General features: G+C 49.9%; 1 protein-coding gene across 6 annotated transcripts; it reads right to left on the bottom strand.

Moving 5' to 3' along the window:
- Positions 1-26,973, bottom strand: SHROOM1 (shroom family member 1). 6 transcript variants are annotated; one of them, XM_040646992.2, is made up of 8 exons: positions 17,814-17,912; positions 11,312-11,450; positions 6,605-9,320; positions 5,960-6,021; positions 4,312-4,899; positions 3,480-3,630; positions 1,996-2,268; positions 1-579 (listed from the first exon to the last, which is right to left on the bottom strand). In XM_040646992.2, the coding sequence occupies exons 3-8, from the start codon at positions 9,215-9,217 to the stop codon at positions 325-327; spliced, it is 3,942 nt and encodes a 1,313-aa protein (XP_040502926.1). In that variant the 5' UTR covers positions 9,218-9,320; positions 11,312-11,450; positions 17,814-17,912; the 3' UTR covers positions 1-324. The 6 variants fall into 6 exon arrangements, with proteins under 6 accessions (XP_040502926.1, XP_040502928.1, XP_040502929.1 ...); XM_040646994.2 differs by having other exon boundaries at positions 6,605-9,441; XM_040646995.2 differs by lacking the exons at positions 11,312-11,450; positions 17,814-17,912 and adding an exon at positions 26,758-26,973.

Consider the following 26,973-nt stretch of genomic DNA (forward strand, 5'->3'; position numbering starts at 1 on the left):
GAAATGTAGGCCGTTCTTTTATTGAGGTTATGTCAGTCTGGAAACAGATGGACAGACAACAAGAAGGGGAAATGCACACCAGATTAATGGGAGCAAGACTTCCCAGCAGCCATTCCCAAAGTGCAGTCTGCTACACCGCAGGCTTTTGTCACCTGGCTTATCCAAGGGGAAAGCACACCCAGTTGTGCCTAGAGCATCTAAGCACCCGTCAGTACTGCGGCACTAACAGGATTACAAGAGTTCAAACTCAGTGCAGTGAGCGCCTATGGATTCCCAGGAAAACATCACAAATGATCACACATAAAAATGGGCAGCCCATTGCTATCAGAAAGGGATGCTTTTCTCAAGATTTTCTAATTGTTCCTTGAAAAATTTGATCTGTTCTTCCAGGTCCTTCTGTTCAATCAACAGAGAGGTCTTCAGCTGCACAAAGTGCCGGTATGCCTGGAGCTGCTGGTCGGTCAGGTATTTGGCAAGGATCCCAGCCACCACCCGCTCCCTACGGTCCAGGTTTTCTTTCAGGTCCTTTGCATCCTCCCGTTGTCTAGACAAGAGCTTGTGCCGTTCATTCAGCGATTGCTAATAGGATGAAAAAACAAAGCAGCACACTATGAAACCTCATAATTCCTGGCAGACTGCAGATCTTCGTTTGGAAGCCACGGTCGATTTAGTTTAATTGCTTCCTCTTGTGGGCTTTGTGTTCCACATGAGTTTTTTCTAGATTAAATGACTCATTCTTGTGGCTTGTAAGGTAAAGACACCCAGTGAATCCCTGCAAGGATCACTCCTTCCACAGAGCCCTCAGGACAAAACTCAACGTACTTTGTATTCCCTTAATTTTGAGTGTTCTGTGTCCATATAGTTTCAATTAGAAGCTCTTTAAGGTGTGCATCTTTGTATTTTCTGAGTTGCACGTGGCAGAGTGCCACTGGGAAGTGAAAAATATACTGTGGCTTAAAATGCACAGGCAAGAACGTAATGTTGATACAAGCAGTAAATGCTCATCATATGCATTTTAACCAATTTTCCTTCAGCTGTAATGATTGGCACAGGGATGCCACTGCTGGAAAATCCCTAGCTTCAGGGCTATGTCCATAAGTACAGCACAGAGCAACTGTCAGCACCTGCATCCCAAGTGCAGCCACTGGAATTCAAGGCTGCTGGGGCAATTGTAGTGACCGGGAGATACTTGTGAAAATAATGGCACACAATCAAGTCCTTACAGAGCACGTTATTCCGAGTCTCCAATTAATGATTTTAATGCATTTGCTATGAAGAGTACAGGTGTAGCACTAAAGAAACCAACTCATCACCAGCCACAAAACACAAAGGCTATATGTTGTGAAATGCTGTCCAGAATTATTCATGTTAACGTGGTGGATCTTTTAGAGCAGGTGGATCCTGCGTCTCCACATCCACATCTGAATGATGGCAAACCTCTAGAGCACACAGTAAAGGGCAGCAGCAGCAGTAATGCTACCCTTTCCTGTTTCCTAATAAGAAATAACAGCAGCAGGTATTGTTCTGATAAATGCATGCCTAGAAGCAGTAAGGACAGCAGGAAATCATTGTCCCTAGGCTAAACTCTGCTTGTCTTCTCTAGAAAAAAAAAGTGTATTTCAGACTTGATAAGATTTCCTAGTAGCATGGGGCAATTCCCAGTTTTCCATTAGAACCTGCTGGTCAAGTTGGGGCACTTTATCTGAAGGTACCACCACTTCCTCCTCCTGCCCCTTGTAAGACAAGCTCAATAAGTGAGATCAGCTTTCTAAGGCAGCAATTACCACGCTGCAATCATCAGTGGGCAGAAACCCACCCCAGGTGCACAGGTTGTGATCTGACCCTGGGGAGCAGCCACGGGCCGGATGGTCTCTGCAGCTGAGCCCCGGTGTACAGCTCACCAGCATGCAGGGCTTGTGGGAAGCAAGGTGAGTGCAGTCCCATGGGACAGACGTGGACAGAACTAATTAAGTACCTGGTGCTCTCCACACTCACCTTCTCCTCAGCATCTGTGTTGCCATCGATCTTCCTCATGGCGTTCTGGACGCGGGCGAGGCGGCTGGACAAGCAGAGCAGTAGGCTCACCACCTTCTCCAGGTCGCCAATGAACATCACGTAGCGCTCCAACTCGTTGGGCTTGCAGGCAGCACGCACGGCAGCCTCCAGCTCCTCACCGCGCTCTGCACACTGCTTGGCCTCAGTGAGGACGAGCTCCCTGTCCTCCTCCAGCGCCCGCACCTTGGCCCTAAGGCTGGAGATGAGCTCCAGCTGCAGGGGGGAAAAGAAGCATAGAAAAAATGGACTGCTGAAGATAAGCCGTATCACTTACAAAGAATGGATTCTTCTCGTGTCATCTTTGCCAGGCTTAAAACTCAAAATAATTTCAAGCTCTGAGAAAGAAGAAAAGGAAGATTATCCATGGTATATTTACTCTGACAAGCAAACAACCAACCGTCACCTCAACTGGTGGCGTAACTCCTCACTCAGAGAGCTCCCAACCAGAGTCAGCAGTGAACTACTACAAAGATTTCCATGTGTTTAAACACAGTTATGCTCAGATACATGATTGTGAAGCCACAGCTCTATTAGTTTGCCACACGAGAACAGACTGGAATTTCATTTCACAGAGAAAGGCAGTTGTGCGGGTGATTCAAATGAGCCCAAGGGCCTGGAGGCAGAGCAGGTGCAAGAGGCTGTTGAATACTGAAGTGTTGATATGGAAAAGGGCTCCCAAGATCAGAGAGGGATGAGAACTGCCTCAGTTTGTTTGGAAATAGGCCAATGGCAGCATAAAGAGCAGCAGCAGATCAACAGCAGGTAGCAGAAAATATCCCTACACCCTCAGCAGGAGGAATTTCAAGAGGGCAGATTGTAATTACCTGAGATGGAGTACAGCCAAGTTTCTACAGGAAAAAAATTAGTGTAATTCCTCAAAGCTGTGTGTTACCCTTCTAAGATGTCATATTCCTATCCGTAGAACTGGCATCCAGCCATGCCCACCTTTATTCCCTGCACGTCTGGAAATTAATAGGCCACCAGTGTAAAACGCTGCCAGTTCTCTCTGTGTTGAAAACATTTATTATTTATTATTTAGGCTGCCAATTGTGATGACTTTTACAGATATGGAGACCGCATTTGAATGTTAGCTCACAAGCCAGCAGCTGTGCAGGAGCAAGGAAGCAAGCAGTCCCAGGCAGCCCATGGGTGTGCTGCACACACTGCCCCCATGGCCCACGGAAGGTCAACACATGGAAGGAGAGACCAGAATGCAATCGGGCAGAATTTAAACACCACCATTTGTGATCACTTTGCCCACTCCTAGGACATAACCTACTGGAAAAAAAGACTGACTCAAAGTTATCTGTCAAACATAACGCCTGGGATAAAAGCTATGAATAAAAGCATCCACAGTAGTAGATGCGATGCAAATAACTTTGTGTGGTGGTGAAGAAGCAACAGTCCATCTGATGGTCATCTACCTTCTTACACGTGATGTCATCCAGGTCCTTTGTGTCATCTCCACTCCCACTCAGTGCACGGTTTCCCTTCCCAGTGGGATCTTCACTCCTTTGCTTGGCAGTGAGCTCAGATTCAGGACATTCTTCTGTCACATCTCCACTGCTTTTCCTGCTGCTCAAACAGAAAATAAACACCTGTGACCAACACTGAGCACTGTTCACACACACGGTGTTCTTGTTTTTAGGCATCTCTACTTCAGAATCACTTTTGTCTCATCTCACAGCAGGGACTTTTTAGTATTTTAAAGGCTGTAGGGCGGTTTTGCAGACGAGGACTGTCAGTGCCTTTCAGACAGGTCTCACGCTGCTCCGCTCAGCACACTGTTGCCATGCACTCAGTGCAGCAGCATGGCCACCAGGGCACCTCCTGTCCCTGCACAGCCCATCTCCCTCTCACACAGGCAGCACGCTCAGGAGCTCTGATCTGCAAAAGCCGTCAGCACGTAGAAACCATGCAGCTCAGCTGAGCAGCACCAAACTCCCCCAGGGAGAAGGGGTTAAATTTGTCATACCTCAGATGCTCATCCAGCAGAGCACAGCCTACTTATCTCTCATGCTTTCAATGCACACAGTGCATTTGTTTGCACGCGGCTGTCACAGGGTGCCCTACTCTAGCTCTCTTCCCTCATGCTCCCTTAGCCTCAGATATTTTTGGACAGGTAAAGCAGAAAACTATAATATTTTGCTAACAAAACAAACATGAGAAAAACACATCTTCTCAGTGCTGGTGTGTGCATAACATTCACATGCTACCCTATCTTAAAATAGTAGTTAATGGGTTTTGTCTACTTACTCATTCTCCCGTGCACGTCGCACATCTGCCTTCCTTCTGTGCATTTCCAACACGGAAATGTTAACAGGGAAAAGACCCTCCATCAAGTCCAGAGCAGTTTTTCTATCAGGATAAGGCATGAGGACATCAACCAGAGAGCTGTCTTTGGCAATGAGATCCATTGTGAGCTCTTCATAACACCGGTCCTCAGGAGACCACAGCCTCCTTTGGGGCAGCTCTGTCTCTCCCTCCTGCAGAACACCATCTCGGCCATTGTGTGCAGCTGCTTTCTTTACACCCCAAGCCGAGGCTTTACCTCCATCTCCTTGCTGAGGCTGAGCTGGCAGCACAAGGATGGCTGCATTCCCCTGAACAGCTGCAGCACTGCTCGTCTTTGGCTGCAGCTCCGGGCACGTCGTTAAAGCATTGCCAGTCTGAGATCCACTTCTGCTTTTCTTTTCCACTTGAGCATTGTCCCTGCTTCCTTTCCTTGGGCTGGGGATGGAGGTGCTGGCAGCTAGCTCCTCGCTGTGCTGACACACAGAGCTTCCTACAACACTGTCTCGATGTTCGTGGTTCTGGCATCCGTCTTCCCTGGGATCATGGGAGCTGTAAGAATAAAGATAGACGTTCCCTTATTGGAGACACTTTCTCTATAGCAGACACTTTGGCACACTTTTAAGCAGCTCCAGGTGCCATGGGGATGGCAGCGTGCCTTGGGAAGAGGCACATGCAGCAACAAAGTCTCTCTCCCTGCCGGTCTTACATGGAACTGCCTTTGGAGTAACAGCACAAACACGACCTGTCTGCTCTGGATTTCCCACCACAGCCCAACAGCACTTTCTTGGGAGGAAAACCAAGAAAACAAATAAGATACAAGTGCTACAGTGGAATCCACGCTTCAAGTTCTTTCCCAAAGATAATCATCTAAGTTAGTAACTAATTAAACCAGTTACTGGCTTTTCATCTGCTACTCAGCATGCATTACAGAACTCTTATCAGACAGTTCTCTGCTCTGTCTTAAACCTCAAGTGAAAGTCACTGAGCTGCCGAGCTAAAAGGGGACATTTAAGCAAAACCCCAAATCTCATGTAGTGGATTTGGACACACACATACACACATACACATACACACATACATACACCTGTCCTGCAGCACTGCAGCCTGCACTGCAGCCAGTGCAGCTGCGGCCATCTCCAGTGGTCACACGAGGGAGCTGCGCTCCCGGAGGAGCAGCTCAGGCATACAGCGCTGACACACCTCTCTGCTCAGGAGAAACGATGATAGAGATCACCCCAGAATGAAAACAGGCTTTTTGTTTTTAAAGTGTAGTACACAAATATTCCTGCATGGCCAACGCTAAGAAAGGAAGATGGAAGCAGGCGGTCACACCCAGCACTAAGCTGTCGCTGCTTGAACACGGGCTCTGCTACACTTCAGGAGCAGAGAACAGATAAACACATCCTCAGAAGATGGGCTCTGTCTGGAATACCCCAACACAGAGCAGTGGTGAGGCCGGAGGGGCTCTGGGTGAGGGAGGGGCTCCAGGAGCCCCTCTGCTTCTGGCCGAGCTCTCCCCTGCACCATAAGCTCAGGTCAGGGTTTTGTGTCCCCCTCCAGGCAGAAGAAGACAGCTATGTGCCCCACAGCAGTGCTCCCGCAGCCTTACCTGGGGGTGCTGATGTGGTTTCCACAAGGCCGGGCTGGTGGCACCGCACGGCTGTCTGCAGCCTGGAAATGAGAGCAGCACTTTGTACAGGCAGCACTTGGACCATGCAGCTGCATTAGCAAGGGATGGGTCCTCGGATTCCAGTTGCTTTGGGCATTTCCCAAAGGGTTAGCTTTGGACAAAAGCTTTTCTTCCACCCTGTCCCTCTCCCTTTGTAATAGCTGTGCACTGATTGTGCAGGTGCTTCTGCCCAGACCAAGCATGCGTCTGTCACAAAGTTTCTACCTTTATGCACTTATGTTGCAGCTCTTTGCATTAAGGGACACATTGTCTATCTGCAATACTTCCTTACAAAATATTTTTTGAGAATAACATTATTCTCAAATTGTCAGCACTCCTCTTCAAATCCCCCCTCCCAACTACTTCTGCACACTGCAAAAGCAGAGCACAGGCTTCGCTTTCAAACAACAATGTGGCATTTCCTATGGATTAAGCAAACACGCCTTCACCCCAACTTCTTCCCACTCCCCACCAGAAGCCAAGCACTGATATCTCACTCCTGATGAGAAGCAGGTTTCCCCCTGACCAGTCCAGCTGCTCCCTCTGCAGCAGAAGGCTGCACCCCACCATCCCAACACCGCTCACCTGCATGGAAGGATGCTCCACTTCCTGCCCCTGGGCAGCAGCACCCGACAGAGGGACACTCTGCGCAGACACACACTCGGGGCTGCAGCTGCGATCCGGTGCAGCAGGATGCAGGCTGGGCTTTGCTGGCACCACCCCACATCCACCGCCTGTGTTTGGTGGGGGGACAGGTGAAGAAGGAGGGAAAACATCTGGTGCTGCTTCTTCAGAGAACACCTGGCAGGAAGCCCCATTGCTTGGTGTCTTTCTGCTCTCACCGGGGTTGGAGCTCCTGCCAGGAGGCCATTTAGGATGCAAAGGCCCCATCTGCAGGGCTGGTTTATGCGGCGGGGCGTGCTGTGTGCTGCCTGGCCTCTGACTGATCTTCCGTTCCATGTACTCCATCAGGGCAGTGTGCTGGATTTGCTTCAGCTCCGTCCTGGAGATGCTCGAACTGGAAAGCGCCCTCCCTCTGCTCTCTGAAGTCCTTCTCCTGGCCATATCCTGCTCGGTGCTCCCCTGGGCTTCCTTGTCTGCCAACTGATTGAGTTTCTCAGGTTCAGAGTAACACAGCTTCTTTTCCTCTTTTGTCGCCCTTTTCCTTCCCCCTATCCGACCTGCTTGTGGCCTCTTAATTTCTGCATCCGTATTGAAACCTTCCAAGGATTCTAGGCAAGAAGCAGAACAAGGAGCGGATTTGGAATCCTCGTGTGCACTGGATAAAGAGAAAGATCTAAGGTGCTCAATTGAAGGCCTTTTGGAGGGCTTTTGTCTCAGTCTAACAGGCAAACTCATCTGCAAGTCTTTTCTTTTAAAGGAAGTTTCTCTCAGAACCTTTTTCTGAGCCACTTTAAGTTTCTCTCTGTAGTCATTCTTAGAACTCTCCTCTGTGGATGAAGCAGGACCCCCGAGAGCAACATCTTCAGCCTCATTCAGGGGGTCCCCATTGGCACAGCACTGGCGATGCTCGACCTTTCGGGACTGACTGCTTTCCCTCTGCATCTCTTTGCTCCATGCTGAGGCAGTGTGACTGCTTGTTGCAAATCCCTTTGGTGAGCTCCTCACACCCTCCGGACATTGGGTGAGCCTGCTGTGGTGTGTGGTGTTGGCAGCCCTTCCCCCAGACAGGTAGTAAAGCATCGGAGTCACCTGTCTGGTTATTTGTTCACCGGCAGGATCATCCAGTGCCTGTCTTAAGAGCTCTTGCTGAAGTTCAGGCTGACATTTCTGATAAGGAGCAGGAGGTTGCTCTTGCTCTAGCTGCCCGTTAAGGCCAGGACTGCTGCTATTGGCACAACCTTCATTTAAAGGTTGTGATGAGGAATCTTCCTTTGGTCTAAGAAAAGCCATTTGCTCAGTATTATCACAGCATTGCTTATTGCCATGATCCAACTTCCCAGAGGGAGGCTGCTCCAATTCTACGGCATCACAGCTGCTGGACAGCAGTGATTTCTGTATTTTACCTTGTGGATTCAGAAGCAGTTCCCTAACAATACTCCCAATTTCTCCTTTGGAGTCATAGCACCCATTTTTATCTGTACAGATGCTGGACTTCCTGGATGCATTTTTTATAAGGAGAGCATTCTCCATACATTTCAAGTCACAAATGTCCTCAGACACCTCCTGCCCCATGTCTGGAGGCAGCTCAGCACGGAGCGGGCACTGAGCACACAGTGGGGATCCCTTCCATCGGCTGTGCTCCAGCACCGCGCTTTGCAGCTCCACATCCCCTCGTGCATCACCAGCAGCACCAGGGCTGCTGTGTGCAGATGTGTAGGGCCTGGGCTTCACCTCTTCAGAAACGTTGTGCACGTGAGCTGAACCATAAGTGGACAGAATTTTAGGGACATTAGCCATGGAGTCGGTCTTCAAATATTCTTGAAAAATGAAGGAAGACGGCCTGCTGTAAACGTGGGGATTGCTTCTCCTCACAGGCTTTTGGGACGGGTTCCATTCTCCATTTTCTTCTGTCCTTCTCCTAGCTGCAGCCATAGCTGGCTCGCTGCTTCCAGGCCCCATCTGGCCATGCGATACACCCACAGGCCGGCTGTCCATGCAAGGAGCTGACTGTGCATTGCACTCACTGAGACCTCCGGAGTTCTGCCTCCCTCTCCCCTTTGTACTCTCCAGGTGTCTGGTGACTCTGTAGCTGTCGAGTCGCATGGGAGGAGAGGGTGGAGGTGCAGCTGGAGGTGGCAGTCCCTGCTCCAGTGTCCCATGGGAAGGAGTGCCACTGCTGCACTCAGCAAGAGCAGGGCTGTGAGAGACACCAGGGATGCTCTGGGATGGTGCCTGGTATGGCTGCAGGCATCTGAGTGCAGAGCTTGCTGCACTGAGGTTATAAATACCCCTTACATATTCCGAGTCCATGTACGGTACCTGCTCTGCAGCTGAACAGCAGTCTGCTTCATAAAGTGATGGGGGCTGATGCTCTGGAACATTTGAACCCCCTGAGAAAGAGCTGTACGCAGAGTCTGCTCGCCCAGGGAGGTGCAGGATGTGCTCTGTGCTGCCAAGGGGTGGCAATGGGGACAGATGGCTGCTGTCAGAAGGAGCCGTGGGCTCCACCAGTGCTCCTATTCTGCCGCCGTGCCTGCAAGGCCATCTCTCTGTCTCATTCTCAGATACAGCCATGGTGAAGACTTTCCAGGAAACAGTCTGATTAGATCTCCACAACCAAGTTGTTGGAAAAGCCCATTTTGCACTGCAGCCACATTCCAATAATATTTAGAGGATCCTAACATGGAGAAGAACAAACAAACAGACAAACAAACATGTGAAGGAGGGCTGGTGGCAGGACGGTGGGGGCACTCTGGGAGAGCAGGCAGCAAGCATCACACATCTGATGAAGATGAGAACTAGAAAACAATATTTGGAGAAGTTACATAGCTTCAGTAGTTACAGGGATCTTGGAACAATCAATTCCTTTATTGCTAACACAGCAACTAAGTTTTTAATAACCAGAGTTCTCTAGATCTTCATTAAACGTAAGTCTGCATAAAGCTAGAAGAAATCCCCTCATTATGACTGCAAAATGCCAAGGGACAAAATCAGAGTTAGACTCTGAATCTGCTTAAAAATAAATGTGAGAGGTTGAAATTCCAGCTCAGAGGCTCCCTGATCCCAGAGGTACCCGAACACAGCACAGACTGCATGGGATGCCCAAAGGATGCAGAGCTGTGCTTTAAGAGATGCTCAGAGCCACAGGCCGGTGCCCAGCTCTCAGCTGGACAAACACAGTCCTGCTCTGAACAGCAGGAGGTTTTGCAAACACATTGCTGCAATTACAACATGCAGAGTGCACCTGACCCTGCCAGCACCCCTGTATTTCTGTTCAGAAGCACTCATACAGAATGCATAACAGCTGCACTGAGCAAGTGGTGCAGAGATTAGCCCAGAAGAATTATCAGATGGGAAGAAATCATGATTACAATCAGCCCTATCAGCCCCCCAGAGCCCTGCTCCTCTAAGTCTTCCATTGCTTCTCAGGGGAGCGAGAACCAAACGAGCAGAATGTAGATGGTGCACTGTTGAAGTGAACTTCCATGCCATGTCAGTCCATGCTTAAAGATACCTATCCTGGAGGACCCTTCCCAGAGCCTTACAGCAAGTGTCTTGAGGAGACCAGTGGTACCTGGGTGAGGGGTTCTGTGGTCAGTAACAAACCACAGCTTTCAAACAACAGGCAAATGCTTTTATGCCTGATGTTAGGAACTGCTCTGCCAACATTCCAGAGACACCAGAATAAAGTTCACATGCAACAAATACAGAACTCTTGTGGAGTCGAGAAGGCAGCCCATGTTCATTAGCAGCACTTGACATTTACTCTGAGTCTTACACAATGCACACAGGTTTACTCTGACAAATGGGATCTCCGCAGGCAGCCACGTAAGGGGCACCAGCAGGCTGCAGGAGGTGGCCATGCTGTGTGTGACCCCCCTGACTGCTTCTGCAGCTTCACACCCCTCTGACATGCATACAGGTGGTGCAAGATCCCATGGAAACCCAAGCAGGTGAGCCTGACAGGTCACAGGCAGCAGCCACATTTCGGAACTCCCATTTAAATCAGCTGTAAAGATCAATTAGTTATTAAAAGAAAGCAAAAAAATAACTCCAAGAGCCTTCAGAAATGAGCTCCTTCACAGCAACACTTCTCCTGGAGAAAGGCAAATGGTTTCCAGACCCTACTGCAGGGCTGCACGTCTGCCTTCATCACAGAAGTTGGGCTCAGATTTCCATCCTCGATTCCTGACAGCACACAGTGCAGGGGGCCTCGCAGGGCTGGTGGACAGACAGATCCCAGGGCTGATGCTGCTGTTTAATCAAAAACCAGCACATTCCTGCCCTGTTTCAAAGACAGTCATGGTATCATTCATCTTCCACCAAAGGAAGGGATGGATGGAAGCCAAAATACACCAGTTAATCTATAAAGGGAACTTGGACTTGTGGGGCACAGTAAATAAATCAACGAGTTTCTGAGAAATAAAAGGAGCGTAACACCACAAAGCTGGAATTTCTGCTGCTCTCTTCCAGAGATTTCAGTCAGAAATCGACCCCAGGACACCCGGAGAGGTCCTCTCTCCCCCTCCTAACACCATCTAATGTGCAGCTGTGAAATGTATTTGCCTCTCCTTGATAAAGGGGTCACACAACAAACATCAACAGCTGCTGCTGAAGTTTCCCATCTTTTTCATCACAACATATTGAAGAGTTTCAAGAAATACAAACCTTAAGAATCTGGTGAAACAAAACCCGTGGGTTTCCTGAAGCCACAGAAGGAGAAAAGCGGACAGCAGAGCGACGGTGCTGGCACAGAACACAGTCAGACTGCACCACCTGTGCTGTTACCCCGGGGTTACGCCATCACCTGCAGAGCAGACAGCCCTCAGAACAGCCCCATCCTCAGCCGGGTGCTCCCATGCAGCTCTGTGAGCTCCAGCACACCCAGAGGTGCCCAGGATGAAGCCCTATGGGAGCCACGAGAGAACCACGGGGCAGATCCTCCATCATTCCGATTCTCATTTTCTAATCCAAACTGTGTTCCAGTGGAACTTCTCCAGGCAGCTCTCTTACATCCCTACCACTACTAACAGGCTGAGCCAAGTCTTTGTCTGGGACGTGCTGGCACAGTTTCATGGAAGTCAGTGGTGCTGCCCTGATTTACAACGTGAATTTGGCGCTCTCTTTCCACAGCTATGTGCAGAATTCAAATTGCAGTCGTGCTTTGGTTTGATGTACATCGGTGAAAGAGCTCTCGTGGTTTCCTATGCCGGTGTTTCCCAAGATCTCTTTCCCCCCATTATTTCAGGCTACCTCTGTCTGTCATTTGCAGTGCAGTCAGTAACAAAACCATTTATGTCTCAAGCTTACGTGGCACCATAAATAACAGGAAATATATAACTTCAGCTCCTTTGAAGGTGAAAGTAAGACCATCTGAGCTGGAAAAAGCAGCAGCAACCACCGACCTGCTGTTTGCAGGAGGACATGGAGGCTCGTAGGACATCGTGGGATGTTCCTTCCACCACTGCCGTCTCTCCTGCTCCCTCCCACAGCTGCCTGCAGCCTTTCCTCCTGGTAGCAAAGCGCCAGGTAAGCAGGAGGATTTTTTCTCCACTGGAGTGCCCTCTGGTCCCACTCCTTCTGCAGCTCTGAATTCCTTTAAGTGCAACCTTACAATTGCACATCCTCAAAGTGATGGACAAGCAGTAGGAGCTGAAGTTATCTGCTGTTCTCCAGAAGTCTCTACTAAAATTTAAATAGCATGATAATGAAGCATATCTAGAGGGAGAAACCTATTGCTGCATTTCTCATCCTGTTTGGAAAGACGTTGCTTAAACTCTGGCAGGAAAAAAAGTCATTGACCTCAGTGTGTGTAAATAATGACGTGAAAACTGCCATTCTCCTTCCACAAGAGCAAGAATTTACTTAAAACTCAACTGACACAACCAGTGGTGCTGCTGTTCTCTTAGCTGGTAGAGGGAAGCCCAGGAAACTGCACACAGACCACAGCCCTCTATGCAAAGCAGCTTGCAAACAAAACTGCAGCCTTTGCTCTGTATTTTGACAAAGAAACGTGGTGAACAAAAGCATGAAAATGAGCAACAGGATCTCAGCAGGGACAGCAAGGAGCCCACTGCTGCACAGCAGGTAGGCGGCCAAAGCAGAACACGATGCAGACGTGCTCTGTGCCCCAGGCTGGGTGCTCTCTGGGCTCCAATAATGGTGCCTTAGAAGATTTGTTCCAAGTTTCTGCCATGACAGTAGCAGGCAAAAAGAACAGTACTGGCACAGCCGTGTCTGCAGGTTTCTGTTGCTGTCCGTGCTGTTGGTTTACTCAGCTTGATGCAAGTGCTGTACACTGAGATTCCTCCTTCAGACAAACGCTTACCCAAGGCAGCCCCAGAGCACACTGCAAGGCTGCATTGAAGGCGTTGTGTTGCACAACCCTGAGGTCCTTGCAACCAAGGCCATGGGCTCTATGCAGAGAAGAGTCAGTGACCTGCAGGCAGTCAGCAACTTACTGCTCCTTTAAGGGCAAGCTTTCTTCTAGTTACAGCCTGTTCTTGTTTGACCTCGTTTAGATCACATCAGGTGCTGCTAATTAACCTGTAACTCACTTGCAGGTACACATAGTGCTTGCCCCAACACAGTGCCACCCCTCTGTATCTGATGCAGAACTATGTTCTGTATCAAATCTCCATTAATCTCAGCAGGCCCTGAGGAGCAGACTGGCATGGAACACAGCCATGCAAGACGTTTGCTCACATGTTCACTTCCACTGAAGTTTACCAAGTTAACAGTTTACCAAAGCAATCCTTCCATCAGAGAAGCAGGAATGACAACTTCACTGAATAAACACAAGCAGAGCTCAAACCTTCATTTGGGACTGTCCTCCTGGTGTTAGTGGATGAGGAATTATACCTGTATCACATTTTGGGAAATCAAAGAGGATTTCCTCTCCGAAGGACTCTGGAGATAAATGTGACACGCTGCAAAGAGGCTGGCCTGCATAAAGCTTCACAGACCTATTTCTGTGAAACTGCCCCTTTGAACAAACAGGTCCATGGAAACAAAGGTAAAAAAAAAAGCCCACAGCTTTTGATACAGATTAATCCATATCAAACTACAACACGCAACTGTTCTCCAAAGAACACAAAGCAAACACTGTGACCAGCCTCCCAGCGTTATGTCATGTACATGTTTGTGAATGACCCGATTCTTATCAAAGGGTAAACACTTCATGTAAATATTAGCCAAAATTCTTCAGATTCCAATCGCTTGCACAGCCTGCAGCACCTGATCCAGCTGTTGTGTGGGACACCAGATTTAATGGCTCCTGGCTCCATGGGCAGCACTGTGCAGCAGCTCCCTGGGGGCTCCCACCGCTCCATCCAGGACTTCCTGCACAGAAACCCACATGCACACAACATGGGTGAGCCACACATTCCCACTGACCGTATCTCTGCTTTCCAGACACGTCACGTCTCAGCAGGAGCTGTTCCTCTGACCAGACTGTAACATCCAGAAATTCCAGACAGAGGTCTGCAGTCTTCAGATTCCACCACTTTCACACGACTGTCAGAAGGGTGCGGGAAGGAGAAGGACAGCACAGCCACAAAAGCACAGCCGTGCAACCATCCTTGTGCCAGCAGCTCTGCAAGCCTTTCTCTCTCAGCTTTCCTTTTGTCTAAATAGACGCATTGCCTTTCTTTTGCCTCTCTACTTTACAATGCAGAACTTTCAACTTTAGGTTTCCAACTTGCCTTGCAGGAGAGCAACACATGAGGGAACCACCTGCTACGTTCTCAGCAGGCAGCTGGAAAACACATCTGCTAATGGCTGCTTTCTAAAATACCACATTCCCCACCTAGTGCCATTCACAGGATTATCACACAGGTTGCTGCCTGGTGGCTGCTGGGGAGATCGTATACCCAAACCAGAGGCCAAGGCTGCCTTATAGACACCCAGTGGGAAACCTTCCCTGCTACCGAGAGCCAAAGAAAGTCAAAGCATTGGGTGTTATTGAGACAGAGCCAAGATGGGATTGGATGTGGCTGACGCCTCTCAAGTGCGTAGAAATAAATGTCACCACTGTTTGATAAATGTGAGTGTGTCACATAAAAACCACAGACACAGACCTTTGGCTTTCTGGAGCCACGAGAAGCATCCTGAGTAATTCAGGAGGGGATTAAAAGAACACATTTTGATACCATCACTGCTCGAGCTGTGATGGCAGCACAGGGCTGGCACAGCCCTTCCCAGCACCATCACTCTGGGCAGGAACATTTGCCACTTGAATCACACTTGAATTTGGCTGACAGAAGACTGCAGCCCAAATAAAACGTTTCTGGACCCAAGAGCCACAGCCTGATCTCTGACCAATGGTTTAATGGGGAAGATCAGGACTGGCAATTCTTCACAGCCCTGTGAGAGACCTTTTCTGAGCACCCAGCAGAGCCTGACCTTTTAATCGGAGCAGTCACCCGCCACATTCTTCTCCTTTGTCCTCAATTCACTGACTTTCCTCATGCAGCCTCAAAAACGTATCCTGGCTTCCATCATCCTTACTGCCCAGTCTACTGAACACCAAACCCTTCTTTTCCTTTCTACCTCTGAATGCACTTCACAAAAACTGCTTCTGCCAGAAATCGCTGCTTCATTCCCAAAACACACACATCGTTCCAAACTTTCCCATTCCAGCCCTTCTTCCTTCACCACAGTTTTCCTTCTTCTTTGTAGCTTGATCAAGCTCATTTAATCCCCAAAATGTATTATCCGAGAACTGAACATAAAACATTCAACAGCATTAAACAACCAGAAACTGTAATGACCTCAGAATTTCAGACAGAAATTAACCTAACGACTGTCGATTTTTACACGTGTGCACAGACCGGATCATCTAACATCCAAGAGAACATAAAAGAGAATTCAAACCAAATGCAAAGCTCTCATTCCCTTCGCACTCACACCCTCCCAGTAGGTCCAATTACGGCCATAGAACTGCGTTTTCTGCCCCTACTTGACTGAGCACAAAGAGGGAGACAACAAACCTTGAATGCATCAGGGCATTCGGAGGACTTTCTCCTTGATGGATAAGCAGCTCCCACATATTTTAGCAGACAGCCCGAACCAGCAGCACCCACAGATCAGAGCCAGCCATCCCAAACTTCCTCAAGAGCTCCAGGAAAGCTCCCATGCACTCAGACCTCAGGGAGGGCTGACTGGCTAAGAAATGCCATGAAGCCATCTTCAGAACAGTGGTTTTCTGACACATTCTTTCTTCTGCCTTCAGAAGCTTAATGGACAGCTCTGTCATTGCAACCCAAGAGGCCCAGACCAAAAAAGTCTGCAGCTTCAGTTTCTCTGTGCTGCAATTATGTTTCCCACAGACAAAGCTGTAAGGAAAACAAGTGCTGCTCTCTGCTTCAACCAGCGTGACCCAGCGCTGGGCTGGGGCAGTGCCCCGCTCCCACCTTCTTATTCTGATATAAGAATCAGCAGCCGTTCCTTTCCAGAAGGCGCCTGTTCTCAGTCTCATTTATCCATGGCTGTGCCTGCTGTTGGGCCGACAGAGGCAGCAACGTAATATCCAGTTGCAACAGAGCATTCCCCTGGGAAAAACACCAAGTATATGCAAGAAATATATTAGACCGGCCCATTTCTTTGGCAAGTGTTGCATTCAGGTATTTTCCCATATCTCTCATTTGGGCAAAGCTCACAAGCATTTATTCTTACTCACACTAAACCACTAAACACTGTTATCACCACTTTCCATAACAACGAGAAACTATCAATAGTTCAAACTGGACTGGAAATACACAGCAGTGTATTAGCACAAGTTTAATAGTGGGTTGCAAGTTACTTGGGATCAAGAGCAGCAATTAACTGCTTGTGTGCCACTGCAATCAGCTCTCAGACATGCTACAAAACCGACAAGAAACGATGGAGAGAAAGGATTGGGGAAAGAATAAATGGAATCCGCTCTGAGAACAAAGGCAGTAGGGGTCCCTCCAGGTATGGCCTTCTGCATTTAATCCATTCTGCAGGAACTTCCCCATCGTGTTCCCTAACCAAGTGCCCACGCCTTGCATCCCCAGCAGCCCCATCACCTGAGCACTGCCCGTGGCTGAGGATCATTAAGCACACTCATACCGTGGTAACTATTTTCTAGCTAAAGCTGCCCCACCTCACACAGAGACAGACTTTATTCAGCAAAGAAACAGAACTTTGCAGGCTGAGCAGTGCTCCCATGCTCGTGTTGGGCTGACTGCCCCAGAGCTGCCGTATCAGACTGTCCACAACTTGTCCCTTACACTGAGAGGTTTTACTCCTGCTATAAATCTAGTTATTTTGTTCCATCCCATGTAAAGCCAAGAAAAGCTTCATCCTTCCTACTCAGACATGCACAGGATAAGCCCTGGCAAGCGGGAGGCCTCACATCATCACACATCCCTAAGGCTGCTCCAAACCCAGGTTAAACATTGCAAAATGTGGTTTTAATGTTTTCCAGGACACTTCCTGCTCCTTCATCTGCTTTGCTGCTGTTAGCTGAAGAAAAGATGCCTTCAAATGGGAGCAGATGGACTTTGGGAGCAGATGGACTTTGGGAGCAGATGGACTTTGGGAGCAGATGCTCTGGAAACAACCAAGAGCAAAGTTAGTGCTTGGTGAAAAGGATCCAGATGAAGCACAGCACTGACACTCCATTTTCCATCACTGCCCCTCTTCCTCCTGCCAGCTCCCACGAGCTCATGTCTGGGTCTGGGCACTGTGCCCCCAGCTGCTCTCCCACACGCAGCCAGCAGCCTGGTGTGCCCCGGCCGACAGGCAGCGCTCCACACCCCAACTGCAGGGAGCTGCAGGCAGCACAGCACTGCTGGAGGAACCCGCTGCCAGGGCACAGCCAGGTATACCTGGCAGGACCCAAACCATGTGACATCACACAGACTGCACCAAGCCACGCTCAGGTCCTCACGCCCCTGTCCTGCAGGTGCTCTGCGACGTGTTACAACGGTCACCGTGCAGGGCAAGAGAAATCTGCTTGTGCTGGGAGCCTGAGGATGCTGAGCAGACAGCACGTACACACACCCTGCAGCCCTCCAACATCTGCCCATGGGGTTTCACAGAACCTTTCTCCTTCCCCAAACACACACACATCCATCATCAATTAAGGAGCAATTAACAAGCTCAGCTGGCAAAGCACCCAAGAGGTGGCTGTGCCGTCCCTTACCTGGATGGCCACGTGCTGCAGTCCCTCAGGGCTGGTGGGCGGCTCCGCACACATCGCAGGCTCTGTGGCTGCATCCACACACGGCCCCACTGCCTCACCTGCAGAGATCGCCCTTTGGTTTATTGCATTCCATGGCGCAGAGCATTACAGCCGCAGCGGAAAAGAAAGAAAAGCAAACAGCAGGCGCAGCTATTTCATTATCTCACCGGTCAATTATTAACAACAGCCCTTTTTCTGCCTGAGCCTTTGGGCCGTGGATCCCACGTGGGTGGAATCGAAACATTCCACGCAGATGCTGCCCAGGCCACGGCAGGGCAAACACTGCCCACCCCAACCCAGCAGCAGTGCTGTGCTGTGCCAGGTGGGCGCCCACCCCCATGCCCAGTGCCCTCCCTGTGAGCACAGCCCGGCCCAGCAGCAGCCCAGGAGCCTCGAGATGCCACCGAGCCACCACTGCCAGCCTTCCCCAAGGAGTTCTGCACTGCTTTCAGAGGCCGAATTGGAAAAGGATGGCACAATGAACACTGAAGCGGTTCAAGGGAACACTGAGGCTGTGTTTTATGTGCTGCGGGTTTGCAATTTCTTTTTTTTTTTTTTTTTTTTTAGTGCTTTTTCTCATAAAAGCAGAGCAAAAGACACAGACTGAGGCTTTCATCTGTTTTGTGCAAGTGAATCAATTCAGGCCTCTGCAATAAATTCCTTCCTGCCTTCAAATCTATTTGCTGGAGCCTGATATTGCATTTTACAACATCCTCATCTGGTGAGATGAATTCCGAATTGTTTCCAGCTGAGCTTAAAAAATAAGCCGATTTGATGCCACTATTTTTTCCTCAAACTAAGCTGCCAACTGGGCAATGTCACACAGGCAACAGCTCTCCCGTTTGTTCTCACGTATGGCCTCCCAGGGGAAAAACAGGGAAACTCTTCAGATTTCGACCAATATTAACACAAACCCAAACACCCACGGTGCTGTGCCTGTGTTCAGTTCCAGGTGGTGAGGAACAGCTGAGCGCCCTCCAGCAGGGGCAGGCACAGGGTCCAGGTTCAGCCCCCATCCCTGTATTCCAGCAGAGAATCCGAGCTGCAGATTTGCTGATGGTGACTGAGAACAGAGAGCAGCCCCCAGCAAGTTACTGAGTAACCAGCTCCTGTTCAGTCACTGCCTGTAATAACACTTTCTGAAAGCAGTGACTCAGTATCTGAGGGAGGGAAGCCACAAACAGGAGGTGAGGGGATGGCTTCAGAGGGTCCGAGACGTGGGGGATATGTGCTGCACTGTGTGATGCTCAGCTGCAGGAAAAGCAGAGAACAGAGCAGCCCCCCACGGCACAGCTCTGTGCTGAGGCAGTGCGCCCCTCCCTCACACCTCGGTCTGCACAGCCATACCAGCCATCAGAGCACTGCAGACAGATCTGAGCTTGGCCCTATATGCATAACAAGCTCTAATGTGAATGGTTAAACATTCTGCTAAGCCCTCAGAAGGCACCAAGGTTGCGAGGGCAGCCAAACCTTGTCCGGGTACAGCAGAGCCCACATAGCCTCTCCTGATCGCTCTGGACAAAAGTTTCACAGACACTGAAGTTCTATGAAATTCAAGCATCCTTAAATGAAATGCTGGCAGGCATCTCCTATGTGCAGGCTGGTGACAAGTAATGCTATTCTTCCCGCACTGCTGAGGGCATAAATCCATGAGGAAATGAGGGACCCACAGCCCCAGCCCCTAAACCAGCACAACTCTTACTGGTAACTTAGAATAGCGTGGTATTATGCATACAGTAATCACATTCACCAGTTATTCCAAACCACAAATCACATGCCTCCCGTGCTCCTCTGAAATGACAGACCACGTGCCTTGTAAGGAAGCTGTTAAGCTACAGACACAGCCCACGAAGGCATGCATCTCCCAGCAGGGGCTGCCTGGGGGTGGGCGCTGCAGGGGCCTGCTGGAAGCAGGAGCTCAGAATGCCAGGCAGAGCCAACAGGCACTACGGCTCCTTCAGGGCCCCCAGCTGCCACAGTAAATCCACGCTGTACAAATATTAACCATTAACCCTTCTCCCAGCCTCTGCACCAAATGCTGCAGGTTGGGCTGACCGCCCTTGGCCGTATCCCCACATTCGCCTCAACGCGATAACGCGGCTCACAGCGATCAAGTGATGTGCAGCAGGGAGACCCCAAAAGAGAGGGCTTACAGATGCTCTTGGCAATTAAGAACGTTGCAATGCGTGGGAAACAAGACAGAGAGCTCCCTCCTGTGCTGCACAGCCACGCACACAACAGCTGCTCCTCCATCACCAGCAGGGAGCAGCCGCACCCCTGGGAGAGCATCACGCCACGAGAACGCGCCCTTAGGTTTGTTATCCACAAAGTCCCATGGCAATAACAACAACCAGGGTCAGGAGTTCATTGAGGATCATTAAAGGGTTTTGTAAATACAACTGAGCTGAGATTCATTTTATTTGTCCTTGGGTTCTTGAACACTTACAGCGGGTTTCCAAACTCTCCCCCACTGCCAGAAACGGTGACACACTGTGTTGTTGAACTGGAAGCTGAGATGCCTGGGAGCCCCTGTGGTGACACAGCCCGTGTTCTCAGAGATGCATCTGATCTCGTGACATTCAGGGCACAGAGCTCAGCAGTGGCCATCAGCACAGCTCCTGACTGCTGCTCTGCCCCAGGCACAGCACAGAAGTGCTTAGAAGCAGAAAAGCAGTAATCCAGCTTTGGGGCCAAAGCTCACCCCTGAATACCTCTCTACAGATCTGCCTCCCAGCAGGCTCCCACTGCTGGGGTGAGTTCTGCACATGCATGCAGCTCCTGAAGACACTGAGCTGTATTTCTGGTTGAAATGCACCAAACAGCAGCAGCCAACAAAGAAGGCCGCTGCCAGCTCACCTTACCAGCACCTCATGCTCTGCTACTCTCGTTTAGCACAAACCATGCAGTACCAACACCACCAAAGCAGCAGCGCTGCTGTAAGCCCATGCTGCTCCTGGAGCCTCCCTACCTTTCATCACAGGTCAGAAAGCAAAGCCCAGAGGGGGAGCGGTGCAAACACAAAGAGCAAATGCTGCCCACAAAGCTGCAATCCACCCAGCGGGCTGTTACCTCTCGATGTTATTTTCATTACTTGGCATCAGCTGGGTTACAGATGGCTGCTCAGAGTTACCGGCTTCAAAAACTAGGTCAATGGTGGCAGAGATAGGAAGGAAACATAACAATCCCGGGCTTTACCAACCCAAACCATCCGAATAACAGCAGCCTAACAGAGAAGATAATTTCCCTGAGAGTCCTCATTAACCCCAGTCCTGGCAGCTGCACTGCTGGGCGATCAGAGCAATGAGTGGGGCAGAGGGCTGTGGAGCATTGCTGCAGATGCACACTCAGTGCCTTTCACCATCGCCCAGTAATTCCTACAGGAGTTAATTCTGCTGCGTAACCTTACAGCAAACACAGCCAGTAGCTCTCCAGCATTTCCTAAGACACACTTCATTTGTTGTTAGCAGGTTGGTTATACACAGAAGGCAATGCAATGGCACTACCACTGCTCTAATTCATACAGATGTGCCCCAGATGAAAGACTGATGCCCCTGCATTCCTCCACTCCCCACTTTCATATGAAACATTCTGCAGCCAAAGCCACCCAGGGAGGCTTCCCCTGCCCTCACTCCCATGGGGATGGTGTCCCAATCCCAGCAGTGTGGGCAGTTACAGCACACGGGGCTTCCAGCTGCAGAGTGGAGCAGAAGCAAACAGCTGCGTGCCGGGGAAAAGCAAGCACCAATGCCAGCAGTTACCTGAAACGTTGGTATTGAGGCCGAAGGCTTTGCACTGTGAAAGCACAGCCATGCTTACAGCCACAGAAACCTCTGCTGCGGGTTTTGACCGGGTCAGGTTATGATTTGCTCCCAGTAAATATGTATTTGTGGGTCTTTAGGTCAGAACTAACAAATCATATTTGAAGGTCTCATTAGAAAAATAAAACAATGTTTAGCTGAACAAGTTTCCCAACTGGAAGCACATTGTAAGCATGTTTAAATGCTACTCGATCAGCGCCCAAGCTCTTGGAACCTACGGAAGAATTCTTGGGCAACACCAAACATTGTATCACCCAAAACAGGGACAGTTCAGTGTCTTAATCAAAGGGCTGCAGCGGCCTGGATAGGCATACAATGGGCTCAATGCTACTGTTTAATACAGTTTCTTTAACTAAGTGAACTTCATTGGGTCCAGCTCATACACTGCCAGAGACCCCCAGGCCACAGCCTGGAAACTGCTCCAGTCACCGAAGTGCAAACCCTCCCAATGCAAATGGCGTGCAGGGCACCTCGCTGCAGTGGGGGGCTGGATTGAAGGAGATAGCATTTAACATCCCCTAAAGTTTAATGCATTCAGTTTTCCATTACATTCATGACCTCTTCCTAACATCTAAACTTCATTTTAATAAGATTATACTAAACACAGTATACTTCTATTGGATAACCTGTGTATGTTTTACCTTCTCTAACCCAGCACATCCCATGCAAATACCTCAGTGGCTTTATTTGTGCAGAGAAGCAATGGATAAGGGAGCTCTGGCACAATGAAGGGTACTGGGAGAAGAGGACAGAACCTCCAGAGCCACAGCAGACCCTTCCCCCCGTAGCTGCAGCTTGTGCAACCCCAGCAGATCCCACAGACCCACACTGCAGTCACTCCATCAGCGTGCTGCTGCTGGAAGCAGAGATCCCATCTTCACCCCTCACATTCCCACGTCCTCTGTGCCATCCCCAGCACAGCCCATCCCTCCTGGCTGCAGCTCTGGTGTGCATTGGGTTCTGCACTGGGCTGAACTGGTTTGCTCATTTGAAGCTGCTCGGGAATTGATTCAGGATTGCTGCTGGTTTATTGAGCTGGATCGGCTCAGGGTGGTATGAGTGTCAGAGTCAATGTGAGCAGCGAGCAAAGGAGAAGAGCTCACTAATGGGTCAGAGCAGCACTGAGCAGCAGCACAGAGCAGAAACCCACCCTGAGACAATTGCAGCAGCACTGCTGAGCTCCCTTCTGCACCACAGCTGCCTGGTGCTGAGCAGATCAAGTGCTGCAGCCCTTCCTTAGTGCGACCACATGTGCTAATAGCAGAGGGCGGACCCTCCCTGTGGGTACCAAAGGTACCAACCCGTGCCCAGCACTGCAACCACAGCCCTGCTGCACACCCATCTCAGCTCTGGTGCTGCAAAACCCTGAGCTCCACAGAGTGGTGAAGTGGAAGGGTGTTCAAACAAGCAATGGCACATTCTGTCCAACAAAAGTATTGCTGCTCACAAGTTCTATGCTTTTTTTTTTTTTTTTTTATCCCCACAGGCAATTATTGAGCCAGAATGTAAATGAAGCTTGTCATTACTTTTAAAGGAAAACTCAGGGACCACACAGTGGCAGTGCTGAGGAGCAGTGCAGGATACTGCTCCACCACTCCCAGGCAACTGCAGCCCGTTTGTTTCCCTCTCAGGCACCACAGAATGTGAGAGAAGTAAACAGAGAAGGACATTGGGGTTCCCCTGGGACAGCATCCCCTGAGAGCAGCACCCCAACTGCTGCCTGTTCTGCCATCAGTACGTGCTCCTCCCCTGCACTTAGAGAAATGAGGGGCTCAGGGATGTCGGGATGGTCACAGACAGAGGCAGGCATGCTGCTTTCTCTTGCAACACTCAAAAACAATGGTGTCTTTGTTATGGGGAAGATAAATAAATAATGCAGCCATCAGATGACATAAAGAAAAGGAGCATTACCTGATTAAGTTCCAAATACAGGCTGGGGCAGCTCTGCCACCCTTGCAGGTAAATAAACAGCAATGTGAGCCAGCAGCTTGTTGTTCTTTAAGGCAAAAAGTGCCCAGGGTAGATAGAGAGACAACATGAAGATCCTGGCTATTAAATACAGTTCAGCTCTGGATGACAACTGATAACACGTATTTCTTTTCCATATGCTTACATTCACTGCACTGGAGTCGATGAGCACATAAACTCAGCAGGAGTGGAACCAACAGCCCTCGAACATGGCTTTAGAAGAAAATCCATCCGTCATGCAAAGCAGCTCAAGCACATTTCCAGAAGTAAAAGTGCTATTATTCTAACAACCAAAGTCTAAAAAGAGCATCAGAGGTCTCCAAACAGACAGCACATCACATCACTAGAGATGTGACACAGAGCTTTGCATGCAGGCCATCCACAGCTCCCAGGGCCATCCCTGGGATTCCCCTTGGAAGCACAGCGCTGCCTACAGCTGCTGACAACAGAGCAGCTCTCAGCTGTGCTCCATCTCTGTGCCACCACACGTGGGTGGAGCGAAGGACTCTGCACACACAGGGAAGAGGAGAAGCAGTGCCAGACGGAGCACAGCAGAATAGGAGAGCACTGAGAAGAGAGCAGCAGGCCGGGGAAACAGCAGAAAAGGCCACCACAGGAAGGGAGCTTAAAAAAGGTGTGAGCAGCAGGGAAAAATAGATCAATAGAAGTGCAGTTCTGGAAGACAATGAGAGGAAGACCAAGATCACATGGAAACTAGAAGAGCAGAGCTTGGCTGGGCAAAGAGATCAGCACTTGGGACTAAGAAAGCGACCATATCTATTACTGACAAGACCATAGTTTTTAATAGCCATAGTGACTTACTGATGCTTGTTTACATTGATTATTTACACTCATTCACTTTACATTTATCCTGCATTTCCATCCACCACATGAAGAGTCTCAAAGCTCAAGCACTGCAGTGCCATAATGCTGCACACCTCTGACAGTGAACGCAGGCAGTGATCGTCTGCACATCAAAGCCACAAACATCTCCTTTCCAAACATGAAGCCTACACCCATGCATACACACAGAATAGAAAATGTAAATCCTGCATCACTTGTGGTAATGCACAGGACTGTATTTGGATGTAATTTTATCATTGCCCAACCTCCACCCCAGCTTGGTGTGCAGCGTACAGCCAGAGGAACCTGAGGATCAGGACACCCCCAGGAGTGCTGTGACCGACTTCACCCCCAGCTCAGCCCATCCGCACCCCGCAGTACTCAGTGCCTGAACCCTCAGCCTCTCCTGACAGCAAAGAACCTTCCAGGAAATGTTCCTGGCAGGCCATGGAATATTTAAACACATTTGCTCACTTTTGAAAATGTACAGAATGAACATTAGGTTCCAGATGAGCAGTAAGTTCAGGTGGATCTCCAGATCTGCCACACACTGGCAGTAATGGCGAGCTGCCGTCACAGGAGCAGATGACGAAGAGGAAGGTGATAGAAACTGGGATGTGTGTAAGGGCTGAGCTAAGCGTATGAGACTTGGCACCAGCCATGCTTATAACACCATCTTTCCTTTGCAAATAACTTTTAAAGAAATTAAAACTTGATTTTAATAACTAATATTAGGAAAACATCACAGACAAGAAGGAACTAATTGTGATTAGCTCTTTTTTCCCCCCCTCCTCATTGCTTTTAGCTGTCTGTATGAAAATTATACATGTCTATAATTATGTTTAAAGAACACTCACAGAACTCCTACTCCATTTGTGTCCACCCCACCCCTCCCAGCCCCATTCCCACCCTCCCGGCTCTGTCAGCTCCTGGGGCACAGTCAGTGGCAGAGCACCCACTTCCAACGTGGCTGAGGCCGCCCGGAGCCCACAGTGACAGTGGCAGTCAGACTCTGCACCTGGAGGCATGGGCCGGAGGCAGCAGGGCCATTTATCCCTTGGGATGAGCCCAGAGTCAGCCCAGCCATGGCTGGAAGCTCCTGGAGATCCCAGTAGGGTAAGGACAATCTTCAGACATTTAAGGTACGAAAATCAAAGCGAGTGCGTTTTTTGGAGGTTATTAGTTGGCAGACTTGGGAGGATCTTCAGAGGGAAGAACAAAAGGTGCATCCCTAATGCAAATCCATGCAAAACAGAAGTTCTCCAAAGCATGGGAAATGCAGCCGTTCAGTGACAGCTCAGAACTCCTGAAAATAGGGAAGACAGCATTTTATCCCCTAAGATCACTGTTAGGATCACAGAGTTTGTTCTGCTCGCGTTGCCCCAAAAACCCAGACCGAGCAAACAACCAGAGTGCAAATTATCAGCTGAAACAAACTCCAGCGAAGTCAGAACAGGGCAGCAAAAGAGTTCAACTCCAAAGCTGACTTTGCTGTTTGAAGTTGAACGGGAGAGTTCAGCTCCAAAGCGCAGAGGCGGCACAGAAGCAGCGCAGCAGTCCCGCATCGCCGGCCCCGCGCGTGCTCGGACTCGCAGCTCAGCACCAAACACAGCAGATAAGAGGCAGCATCGGAGCGCACAAAACCACCCAGGCAGATTCATGAGTAAATCGTTTGCATTTCCTCTCACCACACAAATCACTGCTATCTCCTGGGATCTTCCCCCCCTCCCCTGCAAACACCTCTCCTTCCCAGCCACACCTCTGCCCGATTTATTCGCCTCGGATTTCTGCTTTTCAGCTGCGTGCTCGAATCGTTCCACAGGTTGTAAGTGTAACGCTTTCCCATGGACTTTCCCACCGAAGCACACGCTGCTAAGAGATACTTCTTAAACACAACACTGCCGACCGTTTCACAGCGCAGCGCTCCGGAGTTCAGCGCGAAGCGGCTCAGATCACAGCGGTGCGGTGCATTCGCTCTCTGCCCCCCCCGCTGCCCCATCCCGGCACTCAGGAGACCTTTGCTGCTCTCAGAGGAGACCCCGCAATGAGCGCCCCGGGATCCCCGCAGGAATTGGCCACGCGGCTCAGGCCGTGACCACAAAGATTTGAAAGCCTCCTGCTGAGGACGGCACAAATAAACCACGTTGATGCACAGCAGAGCCGCCTTAGCCACGTAACGCCGCTTATTCTGATCTACAAAAGGGCTCTTTTCACCGCTGAGATAATATCACGTGAGATACAGTCATCGTTAAGACCACTTTTAACAGACAACGTACCTTTAGCGTTGTACGGATGAGAGCAAGGTCCCTAGGAAGGATTTCCGAGAGCCCCTTTCCAGCTGGGACCGCTCCAGGCAGGAATCAGCGCGCCCCGCGCTGCCAGCATCGCCTTCCCGCAGTAATCCGCACAGCAGCTCTCGAGAGCACCGCTTCGGAACTTTCCCAAGCACCGCAGGGGCTCACCGGCCCTCCAATCGCTGCAGAAGCGATCCC

Source organism: Gallus gallus, chromosome 13 (assembly GCF_016699485.2).
Source record: "Gallus gallus isolate bGalGal1 chromosome 13, bGalGal1.mat.broiler.GRCg7b, whole genome shotgun sequence".
Taxonomy (NCBI): Eukaryota; Metazoa; Chordata; class Aves; order Galliformes; family Phasianidae; genus Gallus; species Gallus gallus.